This window comes from Myxocyprinus asiaticus, chromosome 26 (assembly GCF_019703515.2).
Source record: "Myxocyprinus asiaticus isolate MX2 ecotype Aquarium Trade chromosome 26, UBuf_Myxa_2, whole genome shotgun sequence".
Taxonomy (NCBI): domain Eukaryota; kingdom Metazoa; phylum Chordata; class Actinopteri; order Cypriniformes; family Catostomidae; genus Myxocyprinus; species Myxocyprinus asiaticus.
In genome coordinates this window covers 34,503,849-34,531,745 of record NC_059369.1, presented here as the reverse complement: position 1 = coordinate 34,531,745, position 27,897 = coordinate 34,503,849, and the positions used below count along the sequence as shown (strand labels likewise).

Sequence of the window (27,897 nt, the reverse complement as noted above, 5' to 3'; positions counted from 1 at the left end):
ATAGCATTGAAGCATGATGTAGATTGGAAAACAAGGGTTTTAAGCCATAAAACCTTAATGTTCCAGCGATATAAGTGTTCATTTACCCTAGGTGTTCTACTCGTACTACTAGAGAAAGTGAGTGAGAAAGTACGTGTAAAGAGTTTATGTACAATTATTTGACATTACGCTGTGCTTTTGTTTTATTTCTCGGTCTGAGCACTGTATGTCGTATAATTAACTCAGAAAGGGTTGATAAAAGCTGACAGTGGAACTGGGATTTGATCTGCTTCAAACCACACGTTTGAACGGTGGAGGATTGCATTTTATAGTCTTTGTTTATCTGGGAACGTGATGGATGGAGATCAACACCAGTGCTGTGAGCTCAACAGGTCCTCTGGCAATGTTGGATGACCAATTCAACACATCACCATTTAGCTCTGTGAGTGCTGTAAGCTCATCAGGTCCTCAGGCAACGCTGAAATTCAAGTTCACGGACGGAGACAGATCAACACACACAAACACTGTAATCTGATCGCATAAGGAGTCTGAGGTAACTTTGATTTTCTAATGTAGATTTAAAGGGTATTGTTTAAAAGTTATATTGTGTTTGTATGTTCATTATATTGGAGAACACAAATACGAAGCATATTCTGAAGTGTTGCAAGCTATTAGGATCTTAAATCCTTAACATTTGATAAGGTTAAAAAGACTTTCTACCTGGTGAGATACATTTGTGAGACATAAGGAAAATCTTAGAAATTGGTGTTTTCTTAAGTGAAAGAGATATTGGACCAAAGAATTTGTGATAGGCTTTATAAGTCTACAGAAACTAAACAAAAAGGGTTTGTTTATCTGATTTATTGTGTTTTTGTATTTTTCTTTACAACATTTGCTCATTGGGGAAAACTTACATTCTAATACTAGTTGTATTTCTCTGATTTTCCATACTTTAATTTGTTTGCAATACACTTCTTAAAGTTCATTTGTGAGTTTGCAGTTTATTGTGTATTTTTATACTGAGGGTATATTATATAGTTCATATCGGGTGTGAATAATATACGAATGGTAACTTGTTAGGAGTACATTCTTGTCAGAAGACAGTTATAAATAGGATCAGTTATTATAACGGACACAGGCCCTTATCACCACTTTTGCCTTGAGTCTGCTGGTAAGAGGATAAGGGGGATACACATGCTTTTGAAAGATACATATGGGAGCTTAACACTAATATAATTATTAGTATCATGTAAGTATGGGTGAAATTTGAATTACACATCCAGAAACATCATCTGTGTATGAATGCCATGAGCAAGTTGGCTTGCAGCATGCCAAGCTGCTCATAATTTAAAATAGTTTAGTATTTGTTGGTGGAAAAGTAGTTAGCGACACTATAAGCTACTAACAAGGTAGTAGCTAACAATAGTTAACTAGCAATAGCTATTTAACTAAAGCTTTATAGGGAAATATCTTTTAAAATACACAATTATCAGCTTCTATAATTAAGTTAATAGGAGCAGTACTTATCTGGCACATACAAATAAGGATATCAATAAAGTTGGCACCAAACGTAATATAGGCTATCATGCATATACATTTACACTAAACAAATAAAAGGAAAGAGCACATAATTTATATAACGTCATGGTTACTTGTGTAACCTCATCAGGGAACGAGACATTGTGTCGATGTAGTGACACTAGGGATCACTCTCATTTGCATGCCACTTCCCCGGACATACGGGTATAAAAGGAGCTGGTATGCAACCACTCATTCAGGTTTTATGCTGAGGAGCCGATATAAGGTCCGGCCATTTCAGCGGGTAGTTCAGCGTTGTGGCAGGAGGGACACAAAGTCTCGTTCCCTCCATCAGGGAACGAAGGTTACACAAGTAACCATGACGTTCCCTATCTGTCTCTCACTCGACGTTGTGTCGATGTAGTGACACTAGGGGTCCCTATATGAAACGCCACAATTGGCTGAAATGTGTTACGTGAACTGGCGGCGTGTGGTGGGCAGACTACTGTGTGCCTCATAGCCAGCACACCAGGTCGACACGTAACCTCCCCCAACATAGTTATGATTGTTGAACGGCCCTTTTTGGGGACAAGTCGACTACCCAAAAGATAAAGATAGGCTTAACCCAGTCATGGCCTCTTTTCCCCTTCTTGTTTCCACTCCCTAAAAAGAAGGGGGATTATCCGACTGGGCCACCAGGTCTAGTCAGGGGGTGTCCCTCCCAAGAGGAAGACACAGCGGAGACCACATCTCGCCCAAAGAGAGGGGGGGATATTTAAGTGGAAGAATATGTCACATGGTCTTTCCGACCATGTGGAGAGTCTTCAAGGTAGATCCTACCCAATGGGGGAGGAGTTACTACAAACATGGAGACTGGGGCAGAGGGGCTCTGCCCTGGGAAGACGCAGTTTGCCAACAGGGAAAGAACTAGTTGAAGATATATATCGCATGGGGTTAGCCTTACAGGGAACCGTCACATGTGGAGCACCTACCCCAGAACAGGACTCTTAGTTAGCACGTGTACTGGGCCGGCAGGGAGTCTCTCCGAAAACTCGACTGCCACAGGGCTCGGAGGAAGTCAACCAGGAAACAAAGTTTGTGAACACTACTGGGAATTAATGGCACACATCTTCAGCTCCAAGGGAGGTGGAAGGCGCTATGTGCAAGCGATACACCCGGCCAGCTATCCCGGGCTTATCCGCTTGTGTTGCGTGCCACTACCTGGGATGAAACCAGTTCCACCCGGAGGTTGTAGAACCTTGCAAAGGTGTTGGGCGTTGCCCAGCCCGCTGCTCTGCAAATGTCTGTTAGAGAGGCACCTCTGGCCAGGGCCCAGGAAGCCGCTACACCTCTGGAAGAATGGGCTCGTAGCCGTACTGGGGGCGGCATGTCCTGGGCGAGATATGCCATAGTTATGGCGTCAATGAGCCAGTGGGCGATCCTCTGCTTGGAGACAGCGCTTCCTTTCCTCTGTGCACCAAAGCAGACAAAGAGCTGCTCCGAGATTCTAAAGCTCTGCGTGCGATCCAAATAGATGCGTAAAGCGCACACCGGACACAGCAACGACAGGGCTGCGTCTGCCTCCTCCTGGGGCAGCGCTTGCAAGTTCACCACCTGGTCCCTAAAAGGGTTGGTGAGAACCTTGGGCACATAGCCCGGTCGGGGTCTCAGGATCACGGACCAAACTCCAGGCACGTTTTGCTGACAGAGAACGCTTGCAAGTCACCTACCCTCTTGATGGAAATGAGTGCAGTCAGGAGGGCAGTCTTCAAGGAGAGTGCCTTAAGCTCGGCTGACTGCAAAGGCTCAAAGGGGGCTCTCTGTATACCCTGAAGAACTACAGAGAGGTCACATGAGGGAACGAGGCACGGTCTGGAGGGATTCAGCCTCCTGGCACCTCTTAGGAACCTGATGATCAGGTTGTGCTTCCCTAAGGACTTACTGTCGACTGCGTCTTGGTGTGCTGCTATGGCGGCAATGTACACCTTCAAGGTGGAAGGGGACAGCCTCCCTTCCAACCTCTCCTGCAGGAAGGAAAGCACTGATCCGACTGTGCAACTCTGGGGGTCTTCGCATCGGGAAGAACACCACTTAGCAAACAGACACCAATTCAAGGCATATAGGCGCCTCGTAGAGGGGGCCCTAGCCTGAGTGATCGTGTCTACCACCGCGGGAGGTAGACCGCTTAGGTCTTCCACATCCCGTCCAGGGGCCAGACATGGAGATTCCAGAGGTCTGGGCGTGGGTGCCAGAGGGTGCCCCGTCCCTGAGAGAGAAGGTCCTTCCTCAGGGGAATTCGCCATGGGGGAGCTGTCGTGAGTAGTGTGAGGTCCGAGAACCACGTCTGGGTGGGCCAGTAGGGTGCTACCAGGATGACCTGCTCCTCGTCCTACCTGACCTGAGGGTGGAGTCTCCACTGAGGGTAACCTGCCGTGACAGCGCATCTGCTGTAGTGTTGAGGTTGCCTGGGATGTGAGAGGCTCACAGTGACTTGAAGTGCTGCTGACTCCAGAGGAGGAGATGGTGGGCGAGTTGTGACATACAACGAGAGCACAGACCACCTTGGCGGTTGACATATGCTACCGTTGCCTCGCTGTCTGTCCGAACTAACACGTGCTTGCCCTGGATCAACAGCCGGAACCTCCACAGGGTGAGCAGAATTGTCAACAACTCGAGGCAGTTGATGTGCCAATGCAGTCGCGGGCCCATCCAGAGGCCGGCGGCTGTGTGCCCATTGCAAACTGTGCCCCAGCCCGTTTGGGAGGCATCTGTCGTGACCACTGATGCACCTGGAGACCAGTTCTAAAGGAACACCTGCTCGTAGAAACGAGAGGTCGGTCCAAGGGCAGAAAAGACAGTGACAGACCAGCATGATGGCCATGCGATGTGTCCTGTGGCGCCATGCCCATCTTGGGACTCGAGTCTGGAGCCAGTGCTGAAGCGGCCTCATATGCATCAACCTGTGTGGGGTGGCCACCGCCGAGGATGCCATATGCCCCAGGAGCCTATGAAAAAGTTTCAGTGGAACTGCTGTTTTCTGTTTGAATGCCTTCAAACAGGCCAGCACCAACTGAGTGCACTCGTTCGTAAGGCGTGCCGTCAAGGAGACTAAGTCCAACTCCAATCTGAGAAAAGAGATGCTCTGAACTGGGAGGAGCTTGCTCTTTTCCCAGTTGACCCGAAGCCCTAGTCGGCTGAGGTGTGAGAGCACCAGGTCCCTGTGTGCGCACAACATGTCTCGAGAGTGAGCTAGGATTAGCCAGTCATCGAGATAGTTGAGAATGCGAATGCCCATCTCCCTTAATGGGGCAAGGGCAGCCTCTGTGATCTTCGTAAAGATGCGAGGAGACAGGGACAGGCCAAAAGGGATGACTTTGTACTAATACGCGTGACCCTCGAATGCAAACCGCAGGAAGGGTCTGTGTCGAGGAAGGATCGAGACATGGAAGTACGCATCTTCAGGTCTACTGCCGCGAACCAATCTTGATGCCGGACGCTCGCCAGAATGCGTTTTTGCGTCAGCATCTTGAACGGGAGTCTGTGTAAAGCCCGGTTCAGTACTCGCAGGTCCAAGATTGGCCGCAACTCACCACCTTTTTTCGGTACGATGAAGTAGGGGCTGTAAAACCCTTTCTTCATCTCGGCTGGAGGGACAGGTACTATCGCAGAGAGACCGCGCCGTGACCTTCGTCGCTCGGAGAGTGAGGTCGGTCGCCGAGCGCAGTTCCTGCATCAAATCTGGGGCGGAACTACCCTCGTGCAGTTCTTTCAGCACCTTGGCTTGGTGGACCTGCAGTAGAGCCTTGGCATGCAGGGCAGAGGCGGCTTGTCCAGCAGCGCTGTAGACTTTAGCCATCAGGGATGACGTGAGCCTACAGGGCTTGGACGGGAGCTTAGGGCGTCCGCGCCAGGTGGCGGCGCTCTGCGGGCATAGGTGCACCGCGAGCACCTTATCCACCAGGGGAATCACCGTATAGCCCCTGGCCGCACCGCCATCGAGGGTAGTGAGAGCGGGGGAACTGCGGAATCTGGGCCGGGCAGTAAAAGGTGCCTCCCACGACTTCGTCAGCTCCTCGTGCACTTCCGGGAAGAATGGCACTGGAGCGGGGCGTGGCTGCTTTGAGCGGTGCCACGAGCCCAGAAACCAATCATCAAGCCGCGAGGTTCACGGGAGAGCTGAGGGTTCCACTCTAACCCGACGCTCGCGGCCACCCGGGAAAGCATGTCCATCATTTCGGCGTCAGCCTGTGACTGGGCAATCGTCCCCGAAGGGGGAAGCCCAGCTGAGGCTTCTGCGTCCGACTGGACAAGCCCGCTCTCCAATACATTGGTACAGCTAGTAAAAACATGTATCAAACATCCACACCAACCCAACCCAGCCTTGTTTTTTTGTTTTTTTTGTTTTTTTTTTTAGATATGCAGCCAATAACCTACAAACAAGGAAGTCTTAAATAATGCCTAAAGTAAAGACACTGCTAACTAAATTCAGCTGACATGTGTACATGGATACACGTGTTAACGGACTATGACAATGGCCTACTCGGACAACACATTGTTTCCTAGAGCTGGCAGAAAATACTCAAAACAGATACAAGCACCGTATCTATCAACCACAAATAATATAATATTGAGCAGCAGCCATCAGAGTTGCATTGGAGTTATGTCACCTCCCCTCTTTGAATGATTGGCAAGAGGAGGAGCTGTCGATCAAGAACTAGTGGACCAATAGGGATGCAAAACACCCCCTGATTTACATGAAACTCTACTCACACGTTTTGGAAAACCAAGCGCAGAACTTGGAAACAAAAGCCAAGAAAAATACAGCGTAAGCATAAAAAATAAATAAATACATAAAACAACTTAAAAAAAATGAAAATATGAGCAAACTTTTCAGAGTAGAAAAAAACAGTAATATAACCAAGGAAAACGTGATTTTGTTTGCAATTCTGATGACTTTGCTTTAATTGTTCTTTTTTTTTTTTTTTTTTGCAGCATATTTTAAATGTGTTTATATATTTTTGATTCATACTTGTTATTTTTTTCATCTGCACTAATTATTTTGATCTGCGCTTATTATTTTGATCTGTGCTTTTTATTTATTTTTGTGCTTATTATTTTTTTAATCTGCACTTATTATTTTTTTAATCATGCTTATTATTTTGATTTATGCGTTTTATTTTTGGATCCGTGACCGCAATACTTTTGACGGGATTTTGATACCATAGAAGTGCCATTATACTTCACTGCTTTCAGCTTGCCTGGGGAGTGCTCATCAACCCCATCCCTACAGGACACATGTACACATTAATTATTATGTGAACCAACCCACCTCACATAAATGTGTTCATACCTTGGTGGAGATGTCCCCAACACATGTATTTGTTCTAGAAGGTGATGTGTGTAATTGTTGTGCCAGTTAGAGTATGAAGTATAAATAGATTCGAATTTTCTGAAGGACATAACAGTAAAACAATAGTGTTCAAGTTTTTGGCAAGTTAAGGTTTCAGGCTTTGGTCGTGTGCATTGTACTGTAAACGAAATCCCGCTTCAGAGCCACATTCCATATGACACTCAGTGTGCGTTTTGTCAACTGTGCACAAGAATCAAGACGGCTTCTGATGTCTTTAGCCATTGTTTTTTTTTTTTTTTTTTTTTTTAGAGTCTTGCGCTCTGAGCATTGTGATTGCATGTGTCCTTTGTGAATAGCAATGTGTCTTCTGTGCTGTTTGAATAGATGCAAGGAATGATGCAAGGATCACAATTCAGTATGCAAATAGTTGTAAGGAAGAAGACCAGTCGGAATTCATAAACACTGATTTATAAGCAATATTACACTAGTCATGTTTCCATCCAAGATAAAAATGTAATTTATGAGAAAAATTTTTATATTGCACACACACACACACACACACACACACAAAACAGTTTGAGAATAAAGCAGCGTTTCTATCTCATGTGTTTAAGAGGACAAAATTGTCACTTGTGGGGAAATTTGCACAAAATAGAAATGAAAATGGAAGTTGAAGCCACTTCGGATCTTTTATTAAATGTAATAAATTACTAGCGGCTTAGTACGCAAACGCTTCAACGAACTTCATGATTTGGTAAATTTGTGTCTATCATAGTATACGTATGTGCATGCCTTCACTCATTTCTTCTAACCGATTAAAAAAAAAAAAAAAAAAAAAAAAAAAAATATATATATATATATATATATATATATATATATATATATATATATATATATATATATATATATATATATATATATCAACCTCATGGGAGCATATAATTTGTTCATGCGATATCCTAAAATTTGCATGTGAATCCATGGATGGAAACCCAGCTCATGATGCCACTTTTGTTGGTTATATTTTGATTGTTGAGTTATCTCAAACTAAATGAATGGAAGATTTCAACCTTTAATCTTATTTTTTATTTTTTTTTTAAGCCTAAACCAAATAACAGACCTAAGGCTAAAATGATCTACTAAACAAAGTTTGAATAGAATCTGTAAGCTAAGGCCCTGTTTAAAGATATTGAAAAGAATACAATGTCATGGACTGTATATGTTAAGCCATCGCACCACTGATGTATACTAAAACAAATTCTGAATTTCAAACGACAAATTTCTTGACCATAGTAAGGTTGCACTAGAGAGAGTCACTGATAACTTCACGGAAGAGAACCAACACTCCCTGCTCCTTCCTCTGGAGCAAAATACACCTGTTTGGCATACTGTGCGTACCAGCCAGCCCACTTCAATCAAGCACTGGAGAGAACCACCACTTAAAATAGTTTTGCCAGTTAAAAACATTGTTTAAAACATTGAAATATTACATAATTTGGGATTTAAAAAATAAATAAAAATATTTAATCCCCTTTTCTCCTCAATTTGGCATGCCCAATTCCCAGATTTGGGCATAAATTGTTAATAGGCTACTTTAATCTTAGAGTTATAAGAGTTGCATGATCAGTATGTCATCAGTTATGATTTTAAGTTTTAAAATAAAATAATGAAACAGTTGTTTCATGAGAAATAATTTAATATCACATTAATGAATGTCCTCAATGGGTATTACATGTATTCTCCATTCTCAAAGTCTCTGTTTTGCCACATGACAGCATGATTCACAGCGCAAATCAGATTAATACCTGCCTTTTATTCGTAATAATTCAATCTTGCATTGTCTGTTTCTGAAATAACTTTCAGGCTTATCACTTTGCGGGTGCAATTTAATTCATTTGTATTGACACAGCCCTTTATTTTGTGCACCACCTCTTTACTTAGAGGCACACCTCTAAATTGCATATTAATTTCAGGGAAACACAAAAATTGCTGAGATGTGCTATTTTGTGAATCTGAAAGACACCTGAAAGAAAACTATGTTAGTAGATCAGTTCAGACCTTTTTTGTGTGTGCCATCAAGTTTTTATATACACACAAACCTGTAGTAAATCAGGGCCTAAGTGTTTTGGGTTGAATTAATTGCAGAAATTTGAGGAGAAGACAAAAAATAAAAATATATTTTGGAATTTTTATATAGTGCCTTGCAAGCACAATAATTATTGTTTTCCGAACACTCAAGCCATTTGCTTGAGCCAGAAGCTGACATGACAATCAAACAGAACAATGATTTGAAAGTGCTACAGAGCCACATTGTTTACACTCTTTGGTAATTCAACCAAAGTGCTCAATTACTGATATCTGTTCACATTAAGCTGAGAATTTAGCATAGAAAAAAGCTATTTTTCTTATTATTGTAAAAAAAAAAAACAATTACTACTGACTTACACTAACCCTATACAGCTTTTAGTATTCACACAAATAGGCCCACATGCATTAGTCGAAAACACAAATGTACTCTGCTATAAACTTTTCGTCAGCACACTAATTTCCCCCACCCCATTACATACTATCACACTTATGAGGACATGTATCCATGTTTTTCACACACACTTTCAAACACCAACACTCACACACAAACTCATGTTTTTGTCATTATATGCAACCAGATATATGACCCCCTTGTATTTATAGACACTTACATCAACACCCGCATTCATTTCACACTCCATTGGCAGAAATATGTTCAGTAACCTGACACTAATGAAAACAGAGGTCATCAGGAAAAAATTGCAATGCATTTTCAGAATTCAATTAATTTTTCCTGCTGTGTTCGCTTTCGCTGTGCACATTGCAGTCTGGTGTGTAAAGTTCTGACACCTTGAGGAATTTAAAGCACAAGATTAATCTGTTAGTCTCACTGCCTGCGCACAGGCCCAAACCTATCCCTCTAATGACAAAGTAGTTTGAGTATGCATGTATGCATGCATATACATGCCTATGCACGAGTGTGCTTTTGAATGTGTTGGTGTGAGATTTAATTAGCTCTCAGTAATAATTTATTATACAGGTTGAGCACATGACTCCTTGCTTGCCCCACTGGAATATTCTGCCTCCTCTTAGTGCCTCCAAAAAACACAGCACAAATTTTAAACACTTTCATCTCTTTGTTAGTGCAGTCAACTATCAACTTCTAACGGTTGAAATCCTGACACTCAAGAACATCTCCTCAGGGCATCTGCTCACTTCTGCAGCATGATGTGGTACAAAACAAATCAAGCTGCGTGGCAAATCAAATAGCAATCAGCCACAGTACGACTTCCACTGAGTTTCACAAAGTCCTACTCATCATAGAGGACACCCCACCAGGTTTAAACAAGTAACTTAATGATGACATCACAACATTGTTTTTATATTTTTCTTCATATTTCAGACATAAAGGCCAACCAATACAGCTAACCCTGATGATGCATTATCAGGTATCTGTGTTATACAACACAGAAACCTTAAAGGTGCTGTAAGAGATTTTTTCATGGAAATGTATGCAGAAAAAATGTCCTACTCTCTGAAAGATATTAATGAAATAAGTGTCCTGAGATATCTCACCAGTCTCTATGACAGCTCTAGACTCTGTAAACAGCAAACAAAAAAGTGTCTGTGGGCTACGGACAATGACGCTTTCGACCCGTCAATAATTTTGCAAGTTCTCATAGTATTGTAGTTGCAGCGAATTATTGAGGCATAATGCATTTTTATGCCATGTTGTTTACAACAATTATCAGTAGAGGGTGCTATTTTGCTGCTGTTGTTTTAAACAATCTTAGTATCTTTGGAGTGCAGGGTTTTGGAAAGAAGGGAAGTAGAATGGCTAAAATCGCTTACAGCACCTTTAACATGTTGATTTATACCATCACATACACACACAACATGCCCATGTGGATCTGTGGCACTATCAAACATTGCTCTGTTAGAGAATCCCAACCAGCCTGACAGCAACAATGAGCATGTTTACATGCAAGATATTACACAGATTACACTTAATTAGCCATAATAATGTATGATCACAGATTTTCCTTTATTAAAAGGATTATAAGTAATGGGTAAGGTCATAAACAGCTTAAAAATAAACCAATCAGCACACATAGATTTTTGCCCATTACCCCGATTTTACTTTGAATTCGATTCTGTTCACATGAATATATTTCAGTTATAATGTTTATTTTGCTTATATATGAAAGAAGCTTATGCTGTTAGGGTTGTAGAGGGTTGCCGCACATAGTTAAAGATTGAAAATGGAAAATCAAGGAAATCAAGGAAAAAGTATTTTAACAAATTAATACACACTTCAGCTTTAATTTCTGACTTTTAATTTAATTTAATTTTATGAGAACATTCTAATATATTATCATGGAATTTTAAGAAATGTTAATCATGTGTTTATTTTTGACATTTAATAATATATTTACTAAATGTTCATCCAGGCTGAGGCAATTACGTCAGAAGCACACTCCATCAGCAATCTACGGCTTGCAGAAATTAACATTGCACTTATGAAGATAGGATGACTAGCCGTCCCAATAACAAGGACAGTCCTGATTTTACATGCTGTGTAAAAAAGTCCAACGGGACGTGGGACACGACATGTAAAAAAAAATAAAAAAAATAAAAAAAATTCCACAGGTTTTAGTAGATTGCCAGAGTGATGGCTGTGCATATGAATGTATAGTATTCACTTATGAAAAAAAAACGAAAACATTATTTTCACATTCAAAAGGTTGTAGTAAGTTCCCAGTGGGCAGACTGACTTACTACAGGTGAGATTTTTTACAGTACATCCAATAATATGAGTAGTATTAGATTATTTTAAAAATGAATGAACTAAAATTTACCAAAAAGTTATTTTCACATTCCAAAGGTTGTAGTAAGTTCCCAGTAGATAGACTTACTACAGGTGAGATTTTTACTGCTAGTCAGTCTATCCACTGGGAAGTTACTATAACTTTTGGAATGTGAAAATAGCATTTTCAGGAATTTGTATGATGTTTATCCTAAAATAACCTAATACTGTACTCATATTATTGGATTTACTGTAATAATCTCACCTGTCGTAAATCAGTTTCAATTATCAATCTAATTATGCTAAAGGAAGTTCATGAATGCTCGTCTCTCAAAAGCTCGACCAGTGAATTTAAAATCAGCATTTACATATAGCCTTCACATTTGTCTGATAATAAAAGTCACACAAAAAGGCAGCATATACGACCCAGTAGGTAAAGGCTACCCATATTCCTGTTCAAAAACATGGATGTTGAAATGATCTGAGCTTGAAATTAGCACTCTTCACTGTCATGTAAATACTTATTGTCTTATATTAAATGTAACAATATCTTCCAATTTATTTGTTATTATTATTATTATTTATAATTTGTTATTTACTGTTGTAGCTGTTATAATTCACTGGCATGAATGATCATCTGTCTTGTCACCCTACATTAAGTCTGTATATTCCCTGAAACGCATCTTGCTTTGTTCATTGCACTGCAATATGTAAAAATGAAAATAAACCGATTCTTTTAATACTCTTTGATGATTCCTCATTTCAAAAACTTTTGAAACACTTATGTCAATTTAAAATGCTTATTTAAAGCAATCAGACTATAGCTGCCTTAGACTAATTATTAGGACAAAAGGTGTCCCGACTGTAAGTCCATGCTGACGCGGTACATGACTTGTCAAATTGGGACTGTCCCCGGTTTTAAAGTGAAATCTGGTCACCCTAACTGCAAATGCTGCAGCTGATTCTCCAGTGCAGTGTGGACCACCAGTGCCCAACTGATCAGCTGCACTGCATGGTACCACTTATAAATGATTAAAACAATTTGTGTGGCATGAAGAAGGATAACTGTGAAAAGACATCTTAATAATATGTGTGTGTGTGTGTGTGTTGGGTTCGGGTGGTATACGAGGACATTTTTTTAGGTTACAATCTGGTAATTACAAGGGTATTATGTTATAAATGTGGTTTATGATGACATTTCTAGTGTCCCCATAATTCAAATCGCTTAAAAAACATACAAAATATGTTTTTTGAAAATGTAAAAATGCAGAAAGTTTATTGTGAGGGTTAGGTTTAGGGTTAGTGGACATAATCTATAGTTCGTACAGTATAAAAATCATTATATCTATGGAGAGTCCTCATAAGGCAGTGGTTCTCAAATGAATTTGGTCACGCCCCCCTTTGAAAGAACAAAAACTTTTTTTTTTTTTTTTTACTGATCAATAGTTATTGCAACAAAATCACACAGTTCAGTCTTACAACAGTCAGACTTACAAACAATCAGAACCTTACAAACATTACTTTGGTGTTTGTGTTTTTTGTAAACATTGTGGATCATGGTATTAGCCACGTACACTAAACTTACCTTACAAATACACAATAATGTCAGTGCCTACTTTAAGAACAATACAATGTTCAGTGTTGATTAAATGGTTAAGCAGTTGTCGTTTGAGGCATAGATAATGTCATTAACGTTAGTTCTGCTTGAAGGTATGCCTCATGCATAAATCTAAAGCTATGCAAGAAATCATGAACTGGTTAGTGCTGGTCTGCACAAAGCATCACTCCATTTTAAAATGAAATCTATTTCAAGCCATCACTGAGCTGTAAGTCACCTCCCACAGATCCTTCCAAAAGGAGTCATTAAGATTAATGAAGCACGGCAGTTAATTTAAATAATGGGTGTACCGAGTCCAGAATAAAATCCTGAGGACAATACCTGGCAAAGCCGTGAACTCATGCTAAAGTGATGACAAGACGAGAGCTGCTCTTATCGAGAGCTTAGAAAGTCACACTTATGCTTGGCTAAGCTTTCCCATTCTCTCCCACCACACTGTATTGCAGCCTGTCTCACAATATTTCTTTCCCTTTATTGCTCCTTTCTTTTTCACTCTTTGCGTTATTGACTAGTGCTGGGCAACCTCCATTTTCTGTCCTGTGCACCACTCTCACTATTTTTCTTTCCCTTTATTGCTCCTTTCTTTCTCACTCTCTGCCTTATTGAGTAGCGCGGGGAAACCTGGAAGTGAAGGGACTCATGCCAGACGTTCTGTATTGATTCCAGTTAAGTAGGCATAGGAACATTATTGCCATTCTGTTGTGCATATTCATCAATTTGAGACAAATAAATTTTTAGGACCTTATCGGTTAAAAATTAACAATGCATTTGAACATGGTTCAACAGTCAGTTTCCAGAAGTAAAAATCCCTTTAATTTTCTCCATAGACTAATTGATTTTTAAGGGCAACTTTTAAATTTGTAAAGACAGACCTACCATGAGCTCTGAGGTTGTTAATCAATGGTGTACGCTCCTTTTGAAACCATCAGTCCAGGGTATTTCATCTTCATTTTAAAAATTGTGTTTAATGGCAGAATTTCTGGTGAAGAACTAGACTACCCTGAAATCCTGAAGGGAAAAGATCCACCTATCAGATAATTGCTGCAAACAAACCACACTAAACAAACTCTGAAGCGACCAGCCACTCCCATGATGCAGTTTGAATGAAGTAATCGAGTCAGTCTCTACACTCAAACCACTTGTATTTTTGCCAATATTTGAATATTTTGCAAATCAACATATTTAAATCAATATTTTTAGATTTTTCTGTAATTTAAAATTAAATTATACCATTTGCAATGCTTTATGAGATTGTAGTACATGCCATTATTAAAGACGTTTTGTACACAGTGTTGTACCTTTGTCATTTTGTCTGATTTTCAAATACTATACTTCTTTGCTTCAAATCAAAGTTTGTAATGTTGTTATTTACCTTGGAGCTGTTTGGTTTGGTTCATGGCTTAGAAATCTTCTATGAAGGATTTTGTGAAATCCCTATGGAAAAAAAAATTAATGGGAAAAATACTTCTGGAACCGAAACAGCTGAAAAAGTAGGTGGGCACTGTTGCACTCTACTTAGTATATGCAGTTACTCTAGAATAAATAACAATAAAAATACCAACAGCAAAACAGCAGCAAAAAAGTCTTCCAATCAAAACAGTCAATGGCTGTGTTTAGAATGGAATATTAGCTTACTACTAATATTTTGCATTTTTAATTGTATTTTGTGTTAAAAGATCAAAAAAGAGTTCTGAATGGCATACTATCATCTAACTAATTCTGCCGTATCTATGCAGTATATTGTCGCATTCTGATGAAAAACACATATCTCCACTTTTGGTATTTTTGACATTTTACTATAGATGGAATGTGCTGAATGACCTACTGTGTGAATTGTGCGTCAAAATGACTGATGAAAAGATGTTTAATCATGCTATCTATTTAACAAATATCTCCATTGGCCTTGAGAAGTGTCCATCAAAACTGCGTATGTCCTGCCCTTATGTTTTGAAGAGTGTCAACTAATTTACCTCAGCAGTTTGGCTGAAGTGTAGTGAAGAAATTATCTACATCGCGCTGGCTCTGTGATTTCCCTGACACCAAAGCCATTCATGCACACACAATGTCAGGTGGCTTTAAAAAGACTATACCAGTCATATATGGTTGCCAGATTTCCATTTTCATGAAACTGTGTGTGAAAGCTAATTCTGACCCAGAAAACACATCTCGAAACCGAACTGTCCACTCAACAACCGGACTAGAAAACCTAGTCATAAAACTGATTTTGATCTAAAATAGTAAGTGAAAACTCAGATTATATACAAAAATTAATTCTCTAGTAAGTGATAACCTACCAACTGAGGTCTGGGAACACAAACTGTTAGACTCGAGTCTGTAACTGAACATGCACCATTGGAACCCATGATAAGAAAACTGTGTATCTCCACATACGCTAACAAAATCCATGTAAGTCCAATTAAAATATCGAACAGTTCACTAACAGATGTGTAATGATAGAATTCTATTTATGGTGCTAAAGGTTACTAATTATGGTATTTTCTATTAATTTTTTATGATTGTTTATGAGAAAAAGAGTTTTTCCATGCTCTTGAAAAATGAATTATTTTAGATACGTGCCTTTCATTAGACAGCAACAATACATGGTAGCAGAAATAGTAAGAGCAGTAAGTTATTATGCTATTCTGAACATAGCCAGTGATCACAGGAATTAAATTTATGTCGAAATATGTTTTAAAATAAGTTTATGTTGGCTAAAATAGAAGTCCCAGTAATTAAAATATAAGTCCCAGTAGTTCAGATATCAGTATTCCATTCAGTTCTCTCTTATTTTAGTGTAATAAAAAGCCAGTCCCTCTAGTGAGAGAAAAAAGAACTGATAGATGTAAATAATGCATCCGTGACATGGGTTAATTTCTCAAGAGAACTGGGTAATGACATCATCTCTATGGAATGGCTTTTCTGTCTACTTAGAACTCTTTCACTTCACCAATGATGAATGCACATTTTTTTGTTGAACTGGTCTATACCAGAGCATGTGAGCAAAGCGGAGCGGTGTGACACTCCGCTCAATAACACGCTCCATATGTGTGCGCTCCGCTCAACCGCTCATGGCCCAAGCGGATGCTCTGCTCAAGTACTGCTCACGCTCACCGTTAAAAAAGCATTCGCTCAAATCCCGCTCCGACATTACATTTCTCTGTAGTATACTTGGTTCCAAGCACATACACAGGGGGTAGCTACAGTGGCCCGAGCAACTGCCCCTTTGCCCACATGGGCTGAAATATAGACTATAGGCTGACATTTATTAAATTATCAAATGATTATTAATGTACACATCTGAAATTATGTGATTGTATTGTTGTGTTTTTGTATATAAAATCTTGCTGTTTATTTTGGACTGGTTTACAACTGTTATTAGACAATCAGGTCTACCAGACCTTCCTTATCATTTGTAATCAGTCAGATATTTCTCTGTTATCACCAGGGTTGGGAGGGTTACTTTTGAAATGTATTCCATTACAGATTACAGAATACATGCTGTAAAATGTAATTTGTAACATGTTCTGTTAGATTACTCAAGATCAGTAACGTATTCTAAATACTTTGGATTACTTCTTCAGCACTGGTAGATTTTTTCACTTGTTTTGATTATAAAAACTCTGCCAGTACAATAAGACATAATACACATGTGAAAAATACATTCTCTGAAAAACCTAAATATTTTATGCAGTGTTTTTTCTAAAACAAGATAAATCAAATCATGTTTTAAGGATTTTTTTTATATTTTTACAGGAAAACAATAAAAAAAAAAAAATATTATCAAGAATACGATTTTTGCCCTAATATCAAAGATCTTACTAGAAAAAAAGTAATTATGATCCAATGTGAATTTTCTTGATAAAAAATATGATCGTGCCTGGTAACATGTGCATGTAAAATGGCTAGAAATAGCATTTTAGCTTAGTGTAAAGCTGACAATTTACACAAGGTTTATTTCTATTTCTTCTGCTCCAAACTTACTTCAAACTTACTTCTCTGTCTGCTCGTATGAATGTAACACATCATAAGAAAGTATTTCACCGCTGTTCAAATGCACTTTGGATTGCATCATTTATATGTATAAATGCTTTCCATCTGAAAGGACTAAATATTAAATGAAAAAAATGACAATAAAATGCAAAGTAATCTCTTCAGTAATCCAAATACATTTTGAATGTAACTGTATTCTAATTACCAATGATTTAAATTGTAACAGTAGTGGAATACAGTTACTAATATTTTGTATTTTAAATATGTAATCCCGTTACATGTATTCCGTTACTCCCAACACTGGTTAGCACATACGTCATTGAACATCTTCAAATAATGCCTTAAAAATTTTCAGTTCTAAATTACCTTTATTTACTTTAAACAATTCATCAAACATGCCTCTATAAGTGATAAAACATATGTGTGTTGGCATGGAAACTCGCATACGCGCAAATTTGCGCTTTTCAGTTTAAACTGGACCTGAGTGATACAACCGACCCAGAAAACCACAGTCTTTTCAACTTTAAAGTTTGTTTGAGTCGTTTATGGCAATAATGAAAGCATGGACTGCTACCAGGAAAAATATTGCAGGTAAAAGTGAAATTCATAATTGTTTTTCAGTTGTCTCCACGGAATGATCATACTGTAGATTTGACACATTAATGTGTTTCTGATTTAATGCTATCAGACTTTGGGTCTGTAAATTAAAATGAGCAATTTATCCTCCTAATTTTGTGTTCACTTTTAAAGGGTTTATTAAGTTATCCAGAAAAGAGCAGTGAATGTTTTTCTCTTTTTCAGTGTTGTTGCTTTATTAACATTCCCTACAATTGTATATGTATGAATCATATGCAATCTAAAGGACTGTGGTTATTTATATAATTAGTATTATATTAGTAGATACCATGTGCCCCCTTTGTTTTTCCTTGATATTTTTAAAGCAGCATAAAGTGAATCTGGACTTTATATGCATCAAACGATCATGTCTTGTGCATGTGCTCTTTAAATGTACAGTAAGGTTTAACCATGGATTTAACAAATAAAAAATATTTGTCCTGCATAACATCTTGTACAATATATATTAGATGAAATCATGTTTAATGATCCTAAAACAAATAAAAATTATTTAATTCACAAATGACACTGCGTTCATATATATATATTATTATTGTTTTTTTTTTTTTTTTTTTTTTTTTTTGTAATGTACAATTATTTATAGATTTTTTCTCTGTGCATGAATGCAGCAAGCGATGTCGAAGATGTTATCTGCAACCACTAATCTAGAATCATTTTTTTTTACATTTCACTTATCGTTAAGGTGTGGATTTGGCTTTGGGAAACTGACCAGCAGTTATGTGCCACTTTATCCCGAAGCAGAAATCGAAAGCAACAGGCGGTCGATTAAATGAGATAATTCCGCTATGTAGTTCTCTATGCGAGAGCGGAAATCTTTAGCAATCAAATGCTCAATTGTACAATAAAGGCATGAAAGCAGAATGCTCCGCCTGCCAATTAGGACACACTGATCTGCAAGATCATACATGTTTATTAGTTTTGATGCAGGGATTTTTTTGTGTGTGTTCGTCAGGATTCAAGGAAAAATGCCTTGCCAATATACAGATCATATAGATCACAACATAGATCACAACATTCTCTTGAATAGGCTTGAGAATTATGTTGGCATTTGTGGACTTGCATTAGCATGGTTTAGGTCCTATTTAGCAGACTGCTACCACTTTGTCTGTGTAAATGAGGAATTGTCAAATCAAGCAAAAGTTAAGTATGGAGTAACATAGGGATCAGTTTTAGGGCCTCTGCTTTTCCCCTTATATATGCTTCCCCTGGGAGATATTATCAGGAATCATGTAATACGTTTCCAATGCCGAAAATACCTAACTTTATACACTATATTGCCAAAAGTATTCGCTCAGCCATCCAAATAATTGAATTCAGGTGTTCCAATCACTTCCATGGCCACAGGTGTATAAAATGAAGCACCTAGGCAAGCAGACTGCTTCTACAAACATTTGTGAAAGAATGGGCTGCTCTCAGGAGCTCAGTGAATTCCAGCGTGGTACTGTGATAGGATGCCACCTGTGCAACAAGTCCAGTCGTGAAATTTCCTCGCTACTAAATATTCCACAGTCAACTGTCAGTGGTATTATAACAAAGTGGAAGCGATTGGGAATGGCAGCAACTCAGCCACGAAGTGGTAGGCCACGTAAAATGACAGATCGGGGTCAGCGGATGCTGAGGCGCATAGTGCGCAGAGGTCGCCAACTTTCTGCAGAGTCAGTCGCTACAGATCTCCAAAGTTCATGTGGCCTTCAGATTAGCTCAAGAACAGTGCGTAGAGAGCTTCATGGAATGGGTTTCCATGGCCGAGCAGCTACATCCAAGCCATACATTACCAAGTGCAATGCAAAGCATCGGATGCAGTGGTGTAAAGCACGCCGCCAATGGACTCTAGAGCAGTGGAGACGCGTTCTCTGGAGTGACGAATCATGCTTCTCCATCTGGCAATCTGATGGACGAGTCTGGGTTTGGCGGTTGCCAGGAGAACGGTACTTGTCTGACTGCATTGTGCCAACTGTGAAGTTTGGTGGAGGGGGGATTATGGTGTGGGGTTGTTTTTCAGGAGCTGGGCTTGGCCCCTTAGTTCCAGTGAAAGGAACTCTGAATGCTTCAGCATACCAAGAGATTTTGGACAATTCCATGCTCCCAACTTTGTGGGAACAGTTTGGGGATGGCCCCTTCCTGTTCCAACATGACTGCGCACCAGTGCACAAAGCAAGGTCCATAAAGACATGGATGAGCGAGTTTGGTGTGGAAGAACTTGACTGGCCTGCACAGAGTCCTGACCTCAACCCGATAGAGCACCTTTGGGATGAATTAGAGCGAAGACTGCGAGCCAGGCCTTCTCGTCCAACATCAATGTCTGACCTCACAAATGCACTTCTGGAAGAATGGTCAAAAATTCCCATAAACACACTCCTAAACCTTGTGGAAAGCCTTCCCAGAAGAGTTGAAGCTGTTATAGCTGCAAAGGGTGGGCCGACGTCATAGTAAACCCTATGGATTAAGAATGGGATGTCACTTAAGTTCATATGTGTCTAAAGGCAGATGAGCGAATACTTTTGGCAATATAGTGTATTTCTTCTAAACCAGACGAAATTTCACAATTCTCCAAATTAGCAGAGTGTATCAATGAAATCAAATATTGGATGGACAGAAATTTCCTTCTACTCAATTCTGACATGGAATAGTCTCCCTAACACTGTTCAGGATGCAGACACACTCACTCAGTTTAAGTCTAGACTAAAGACTCATCTATTTAACCAGGCATACACCTAATTTATCCATCAACTCACAATTAGTGTAACATCCGAGGTTGTTACCCCTCCTACCAACCACCAGAAGGAGCCCTCTCCTGAATACTGATCGTCTCCCATTTCTTCTCTGCTCATTTACTGTTTTCACCATGTAAATATAGCCATTCACCTCCACTGTTTCTTTGCGAAGTATTGCCAGTTTACTCTGCCTTACCAAGCGTTTTTCCATTCCTTTTACTGTTTGTTCTCATGTTATGACCATTGCCTGTTTTACTGGATTTACTGCTTTTTGGATAACCCTTTGTTTTGTTTGCCTGATTGGACTGATTGTTTGGCATAATGGATTTAACTGCCTGATTACCGACTACGTCTATCTGCCTGCCGATTTGGATTGTTTGCTTGTGTTCTCTAATAAACCTCCTGCACATGGATCCTTAAACCGTCTCCATGGCCAGTTCATTACAATTAGACTGTTTTAGTTAGGTCTGCCGGAACCAGAAACATTTATCATGCTCTATAACTCTGCAAAAAATGTAATGGCATCTATCTAATATTATTCTATTTGTTTCCCTGTCTCAACCTCAGGATACATATTCAGATCCACCTCCGTTCCTGATTGGTGTCAGACTCCACTGCTATGTATCTCTGAGTGATGATGACTAAACGCAGCTGGTGCCAGCCAGACATCACTTCAGTCTTTTAATATGGACTTCAGGGGATGAACTGATGCCAACTCCAACCATAAGACAGGGGATACTTCATATGCCACTGCCTGAACCTTGGACTTAGGATATACCTCACCGAAATGACCTGCTGGTTAAACTGCGATGCACCTCACTGATCTCTGCCTGCATCATCTTGGTCTAATGATGGACTACACTCTTAAAATGGAATACATATACATTGAATTATTTGCCAACAAAAGTCTTCATCGGCCAACTAACAAAGGACAGTGCATCAATCTGAACTTCTGCAGTTAATCCAGGCTGAATTTCAAAGACATTAGTCACTGATCTCACAGTTCATACAAAATCTTTGTATAAACACTGGCCCTAAACACTGGCCCTGTTCTAATTTTAAACCATGAACTGCACTGCACAAAAATAATATACTGGCATTATATTCATGCTGGTTAGCCAGAGGGGAACTGGCCCCCACAGTGAGCCTGGTTTATCCCAAGGTTATTTTTCTCCATTAACCAACATCTTATGTAGTTTTGTGTTTCTTGCCACAGTCGCCTTCGGCTTGCTCACTGGAGTTCTAAATACAATCAGGTTTGGGGAGGAATGAAATACATGTAACGGGATTACGTATTTAAAATACAAAATATAAGTAACTGTATTCCACTACAGTTACAATTTAAATCATTGGTATTTAGAATACAGTTACATTCAAAAAGTATTTTGATTACTGAAGAGATTACTTTGCATTTTATTGTCATTTTTTTCATTTAATATTTAATCCTTTCAGATGGAAAACATTTATACATAGAAATGATGCGATCCAAAGTGCATTTGAACCGCAGTGAAACACTTTCTTATGATGTGTTACATTTATACGAGCAGACAAAGAAGTAAGTTTGAAGTAAGTTTGGAGCAGAAGAAATAGAAATAAACCTTGTGTAAATTGTCAGCTTTACACTAAGCTAAAATGCTATTTCTAGCCATTTTACATGCACATGTTACCAGGCACGATCATATTTTTTTTTAATCAAGAAAATTCACATTGGATCATAATTTCTTTTTTCTAGTAAGACCTTTGATATTAGGGCAAAAATCAAAAATAATTTTTGTATTGTTTTCCTGTAAAAATATCGAAAAATCCTTAAAACAAGATCAATTAGAATCATCTTGTTTTAGAAACAACACTGCATAAGATATTTAGGTTTTTCAGAGAATGTATTTTTAACGTGTATTTTGTCTTACTGTACTGGCAGAGTTTTTATAGTCAAAACAAGTGAAAAAATCTACCACTGCTGAAGAAGTAATGTAAAGTATTTAGAATATGTTACTGAATTTAAGTAATCTAACGGAATATGTTACAAATTACATTTTACAGCATGTATTCTGTAATCTGTAGTGGAATACATTTCAAAAGTAACCCTCCCAACCCTGATTACAATTATGATTCAATTATTTAATTATTTACATTTACACACAATTTACAATCATATTTAATCAAACTTTCTTGATGAAAAAAAGGGAAAAGCTGGTGTTGAAATATGTGATTTGTTTTTTTTTTTTTTTTCAGATGTTGAAAAATGTGTTTCTTCAGAGCTGTAGGCTACGAGAATGAGTAGCTATGAAGACCTCTCACAACAGAAAAGATTTTGGCTAAAAAACAATATTACTACAATTAGACATGGAAAGAAGAACAGAGGAAAAAGACTAGCAAGGGGAAAAACATAAACATTGTTATGGATGATAAATGTAAGTGCAGCGTAGTTCTAGCGGGAAGACTAGCAGCTGTACATCATTGCACCATTAGCTAGGTAACTCCTAGCCAATCACATGTAAGCCATTGCTTTATAAGTCTGCTCACAATCTATCAAATTTCTGTTTCAGTGTGCTAACATGGCAACCTCCACCACCCCACCATCACCAGTTGAGTCCCGTCCTGCACTGGGTAGGCTCCTCGCCCCTGCCTCCTATCTCTGGTAGGATATGACGGTTCCGAGAACAACATCTTCAGACCGCCAGACGGGGCTTACGCCAAAGAGAGACATTAAATTTCTGTTTTATATTCATCACATAAATATCATCTTAAATTTCACTCAAGTCTGCGAGTTTTCTTGATTGTTTACTCTTTCTCTCACTTTTTTTTATTTTATGGAGATCTTGTGGGTGGGATCTCTTAATGAAAACTGGATGAGGGAGAGAAGAAAGACGGGTTATTATCTGAAATTATACATTTGAAAGATTTGGGTGTTGTCTTTCTGCAAGAGATTCATAGTGACTCTAGTAATTAAGTTGACTGGGGTTTGTGGTGGGAAGGATAGAAAGTTCTCATTTATGGAACTAATTTAAGTGCTGGTGTAGCAGTGCTGTTCTCCCCTTCTGTTAAAGTACAAATTTTACTGACAAATGAAGTAGTACCTTGAAGAATGCTGATAGCAAGGGCTGAAATCAGTCATTTTTAATTCTTGTTTGTAAACATTTATGCCCCTAACTTGGGAACTGAAAGAACAGAGCTGTTTTATAAATTAAAGAACATAGTAAAACAGCAATATGTTGATGATTTTATTGTGTTTGAGGGATATTGGAACTGCACTGTAGATTTCACATTATCGTTGATTGTGGCTGCTGTAGCTGGCATCTCATGACTGTTTTTCATCTATATCTCGCATATGAACATGTCTTGGATTTCATCTATTAAAGCGTTTTTTATCTTCCTCGCACTCGTCCTTGGCATTCATGCCATGGAAATCCAACTACTGACATCACCACTTAGAGTCTTAAACTGCCATCCGCGTTTAGACTCTGAGACATGTGAACACTGTCGTGAACTCGGATTCCTCCGGCAGCCGCGGTATATACATCGCTCACCACGGAATCTTCAGTCTGTCTACTGCTCATCTCCCACAGCAATTCCATCTATCTGGACAAAAAGGCGGTGCTGTAAAACTGTTGTTGCATCAGCAAGATGCTCAAACTCATGCTCACTGAGGCATTTAACTAAAGATGATCACGACTCCACATCAATACACTTCGGATTTGTTCGTCAGGATTTGGCACTATTGAACTGTCACTCTCTAACTGACAAAGCATCAATTCTCAATGAACTCATCACTGATATAAAACTGGACATGCTACTGCTAACTGAAACCTGGCAAATACCTAATGACTTTTTACAACTGAATTTGCTTACTCCACACGGATACAAATATTTGTCTAAACCCCGACCTCACGGAAAGGGGGGCGGACAAGCTGTTGTTTGTCAAGATGGCATGAGAGCGGTTTTGACTGAATTTCATAATGTCACGTCTTTGGAATATCTGGCTCTCAAGATTGTTGGTGAAACTCCTCTCATTGTGTTATTGATTTACCGACCTCCAAAGTATCAGCCTCACTTTTTCTCTGAACTTAGTGAAATACTCACTCTTGCCTGTGCTATGTCTCCCCATGTTATACTGCTTGGTGATTTCAATATCCATGTTGATACTGACTGTTCAAATACAACTGAACTCATGAATGTTCTTGAATGCTTCAATTTAACAAAGTATATGAATTTTTCTACCCATACCCATGGTCATATACTTGACTTAGTTTGTACATCAGGTCTTAATAATGTTTTTACAACTGGTACACAAGTCGACCAGTCGACCCCTCATCATTCTCCACCTCTGTCTGTGCACCCTTACTTTCTGACTCTTTGAGACTTTCCTGTCCTTCAAACATCCTCTCAAATTATAATTCAGCTATCTCAGCTGCTCTTGAAGAGCATGCCCCCATCAAGACAAAGCTGGTGCCCTCCTCTCGCTCATCGCTTTGGTTTACTCCTGAACTGCAGGCAATGTGGAGAGTGGGTCGTCGTCTTGAACAACTCTGTAGAAAAACAGGCCTCACTGTTCATTCCTTAGCTCTTACAGAACATCAGCTGAAGTACAGAGCAGCACTCAACACTGCACGTTCAATGTACTTTTCCTCTATCATCCAAAAAGCAAGTTGTAGACCTAGAGCCCTCTTTGCTATGGTGAACAAACTAATTCACCCACCGGCTCAGGACTCACACAGCTCTGATAATCTTTGTGACTCATTTCTACACTTCTTTCAAGATAAAATTGTTTCCATTTACCAAACATTAACATCAACCATTTCTGAAGATCCTCCTCACGAATGTCTGTCTGAACACCCTGTCCACCCTTTCTCCTCCTTCACTCCCACAAGCCCATCATCAGTCAGTGATTTAATTTTACATTCTAACTCATCATCCTGTCAGTTGGACCCTGCCCCAACCTCCCTTCTTAAACACTGTGAGTCAGTCATTTTGGCACCTATTTCGCATATGATAAACACATCTCTTGCATCTGCCATTGTTCCAACTGATCTTAAAATTGCCGCTGTTACGCCAGTCCTTAAAGGTTCCAACTTAGATCCATCTTCCCTCTGCAACTATTGTCCTATTTCTAACCTGCCTTTTATATCTAAACATCTGGAAAAAGTTGTAGCCTCCCAGTTACAATCACATCTTGCAGCTAATAATCTCTATGACCCTTTCAAATCTGGTTTCCGCCTATTCCACAGCAATGAAACTGCTCTCGTGAAGGTTATTAATGATCTCCTCCTCTCTGCTGACTCTGGATTTCTCAGTATTCTGATCTTGCTTGACCTGAGCTCTGCTTTTGACACTGTATGCCACAAAAAATTCCTTTCCTGACTTTAAGATATTGGTATAACTGGCACTGCTCTATCCTGGTCTTCTTCCTACCTCACTAACAGACAGTATTTCATCTCTATTAAGAAAAACAAATCCCCTACTGCTCCTCTCACTCAGGGTATCCCCCAGGGTTCTGTACTAGGTCCACTACTGTTCATAAATTACGTTCTCCTGCTAGGTCAGATCATCTGTTGTCATGGTCTCAGTTTTCACTGCTATGCTGATGACACCCATATTTATACATCTGCATGTTTTGATGAAACACATGCCATCAGCTCATTAACTGCCTGTATCAGTGATGTAAAAATTTGGTTAAACAGTAATTAACTCAAATTCAATGCTGACAAAACTGAGATCATGATTTCTGGGCCACAAACACTTATAAGAAATATTGACATTTGTGTCAATATTGATGGAAATCTGACCAAACCCTCTAAAACCATTAAGAATCTGGGAATCACTTTTGATCCATCTCCAAGCCCACATTAGAACCATCACTAAAACTGCTTTCTTCCATCTATTTCACATTGCACGACTTCGCCCCATTCTCAGTTTGAAGGATGCAGAATCACTAGTTCATGCTTTCATATCATCACGTCTCGACTACAGTAACTGCCTCTTTACTGGCCTACCAGCTAAAACTTTTGCCCGATTACAATTCATCCAAAACTATGCAGCTAGTGTTCTCACTAACACCAAGCATTCTGCACACATTACTCCCGTCTTGTTTAGTCTTCACTGGCTGCCTATCTCAGGCAGTATTAGGTTTAAAATTCTTCTCCTGACATACAAAGCTCTCAATGATCTGGCACCTCGTTATATATGTGATCTGCTGCAGCCATACACACCAGCACGCACTCTTCGTTCTTCTGATTCCAAATTGTTGTCTGTCCCTAGATTTCATCTATCCACTTTCGTGGGACATCCTTCAGTGTAGTTGCACCTAAACTGTGGAACTCACTACCTTAGAGCCTCTGTGACATCTCCTCTTTTTCTATCTTTAAATATCAGCTTAAAACACATCTTTTCTCAGCACATTATCTGTCTATTACTGAATTATGTTTTATTTCCCACATTGTAATTCAAACTGTAACTTCTGTTGAAATGTATATTAATGTACTTTGTCCTGTTAAATGTTTATGGCGTGTAAAGTGTCCTTGAGCTTGTGGAAAGGTGCTATATAAATAAAACGTATTATTATTAGACAGAAACGGGGAAGAACCTCACGCTCAGTCTGCTATATGTGTAGTCAGTATTGTTTAGAATTTGGATTTCTCAGATGTATGGAGAGAATGTAATCCTTTAATGTAGCAGTATACATGGATGAAAGTTTGCAATGGAAGGGTCTCTGTTGTTTGATTGGATAGGTTTTTTTTATATATATATATGAAATAGGGTTGTTAATACAATGATCTTGCCTACATTCCTTTCTGACCATAAACTTATTACAGCTGATTTCACTCTTTTGAAAAGAGCCCGTAAGAGTTATTACTGGCATTTTAATATAAAACTGTTGGAAGATAAACAATTTTGGGAGTATTTTCAATTATTTTGGGAGATCTGAAAAAGTGAAAAAAGTAATTATGAAAATATTATTCAGCGGTGGGAGATTTTGAAAGTGCATATAAGAAATTTCTGTCAACAATATGTATCTTATTCTTCTTTGTGTTTTAAAAAAGACATTAGAGTATTAGAAAAGGAAATAAATGAAATTGAAAAGAGACTCATTGGCAATGATGCTGAAAATATACAAGAAGTATGGGCTTCTGAGTTCAGATTTAAATGAAAAAGTTAAAGGAGCTTTGGTAAGGAGCCGTTTTACAACATTGAGAGATATGGATATGAGAGATACCTCCTTTTTCTCTACTTGGAGCGAAAAGCACGACAGGAAAAAAACAGT

The 27,897-nt window shown here is 39.1% G+C and overlaps 2 protein-coding genes across 8 annotated transcripts in view; one reads left to right on the top strand and one right to left on the bottom strand.

Annotated features, from left to right (window-relative positions):
• Positions 1 to 27,897, bottom strand: part of LOC127417173 (leucine-rich repeat and fibronectin type III domain-containing protein 1-like protein) — a 260,604-nt gene that overhangs the window by 96,545 nt on the left and 136,162 nt on the right. The window lies entirely within an intron of this gene.
• On the top strand, positions 3 to 27,619 carry LOC127417184 (uncharacterized). 4 transcript variants are annotated; one of them, XM_051657006.1, is made up of 4 exons: positions 3 to 532; positions 21,207 to 21,801; positions 22,872 to 23,050; positions 23,186 to 27,619. In XM_051657006.1, exon 4 carries the CDS (start codon positions 23,968 to 23,970, stop codon positions 24,994 to 24,996), a length of 1,029 nt encoding a protein of 342 aa, XP_051512966.1. In that variant the 5' UTR covers positions 3 to 532; positions 21,207 to 21,801; positions 22,872 to 23,050; positions 23,186 to 23,967; the 3' UTR covers positions 24,997 to 27,619. The 4 variants fall into 4 exon arrangements, with proteins under 4 accessions (XP_051512966.1, XP_051512968.1, XP_051512967.1 ...); XM_051657008.1 differs by lacking the exon at positions 21,207 to 21,801 and having other exon boundaries at positions 3 to 117; XM_051657007.1 differs by lacking the exon at positions 22,872 to 23,050.

Coding starts and splice junctions, on each gene's coding strand:
- LOC127417184 (XM_051657008.1), top strand. CDS start 23,968: ATGAACATGTCTTGGATTTCATCTATTAAAGCGTTTTTTATCTTCCTC.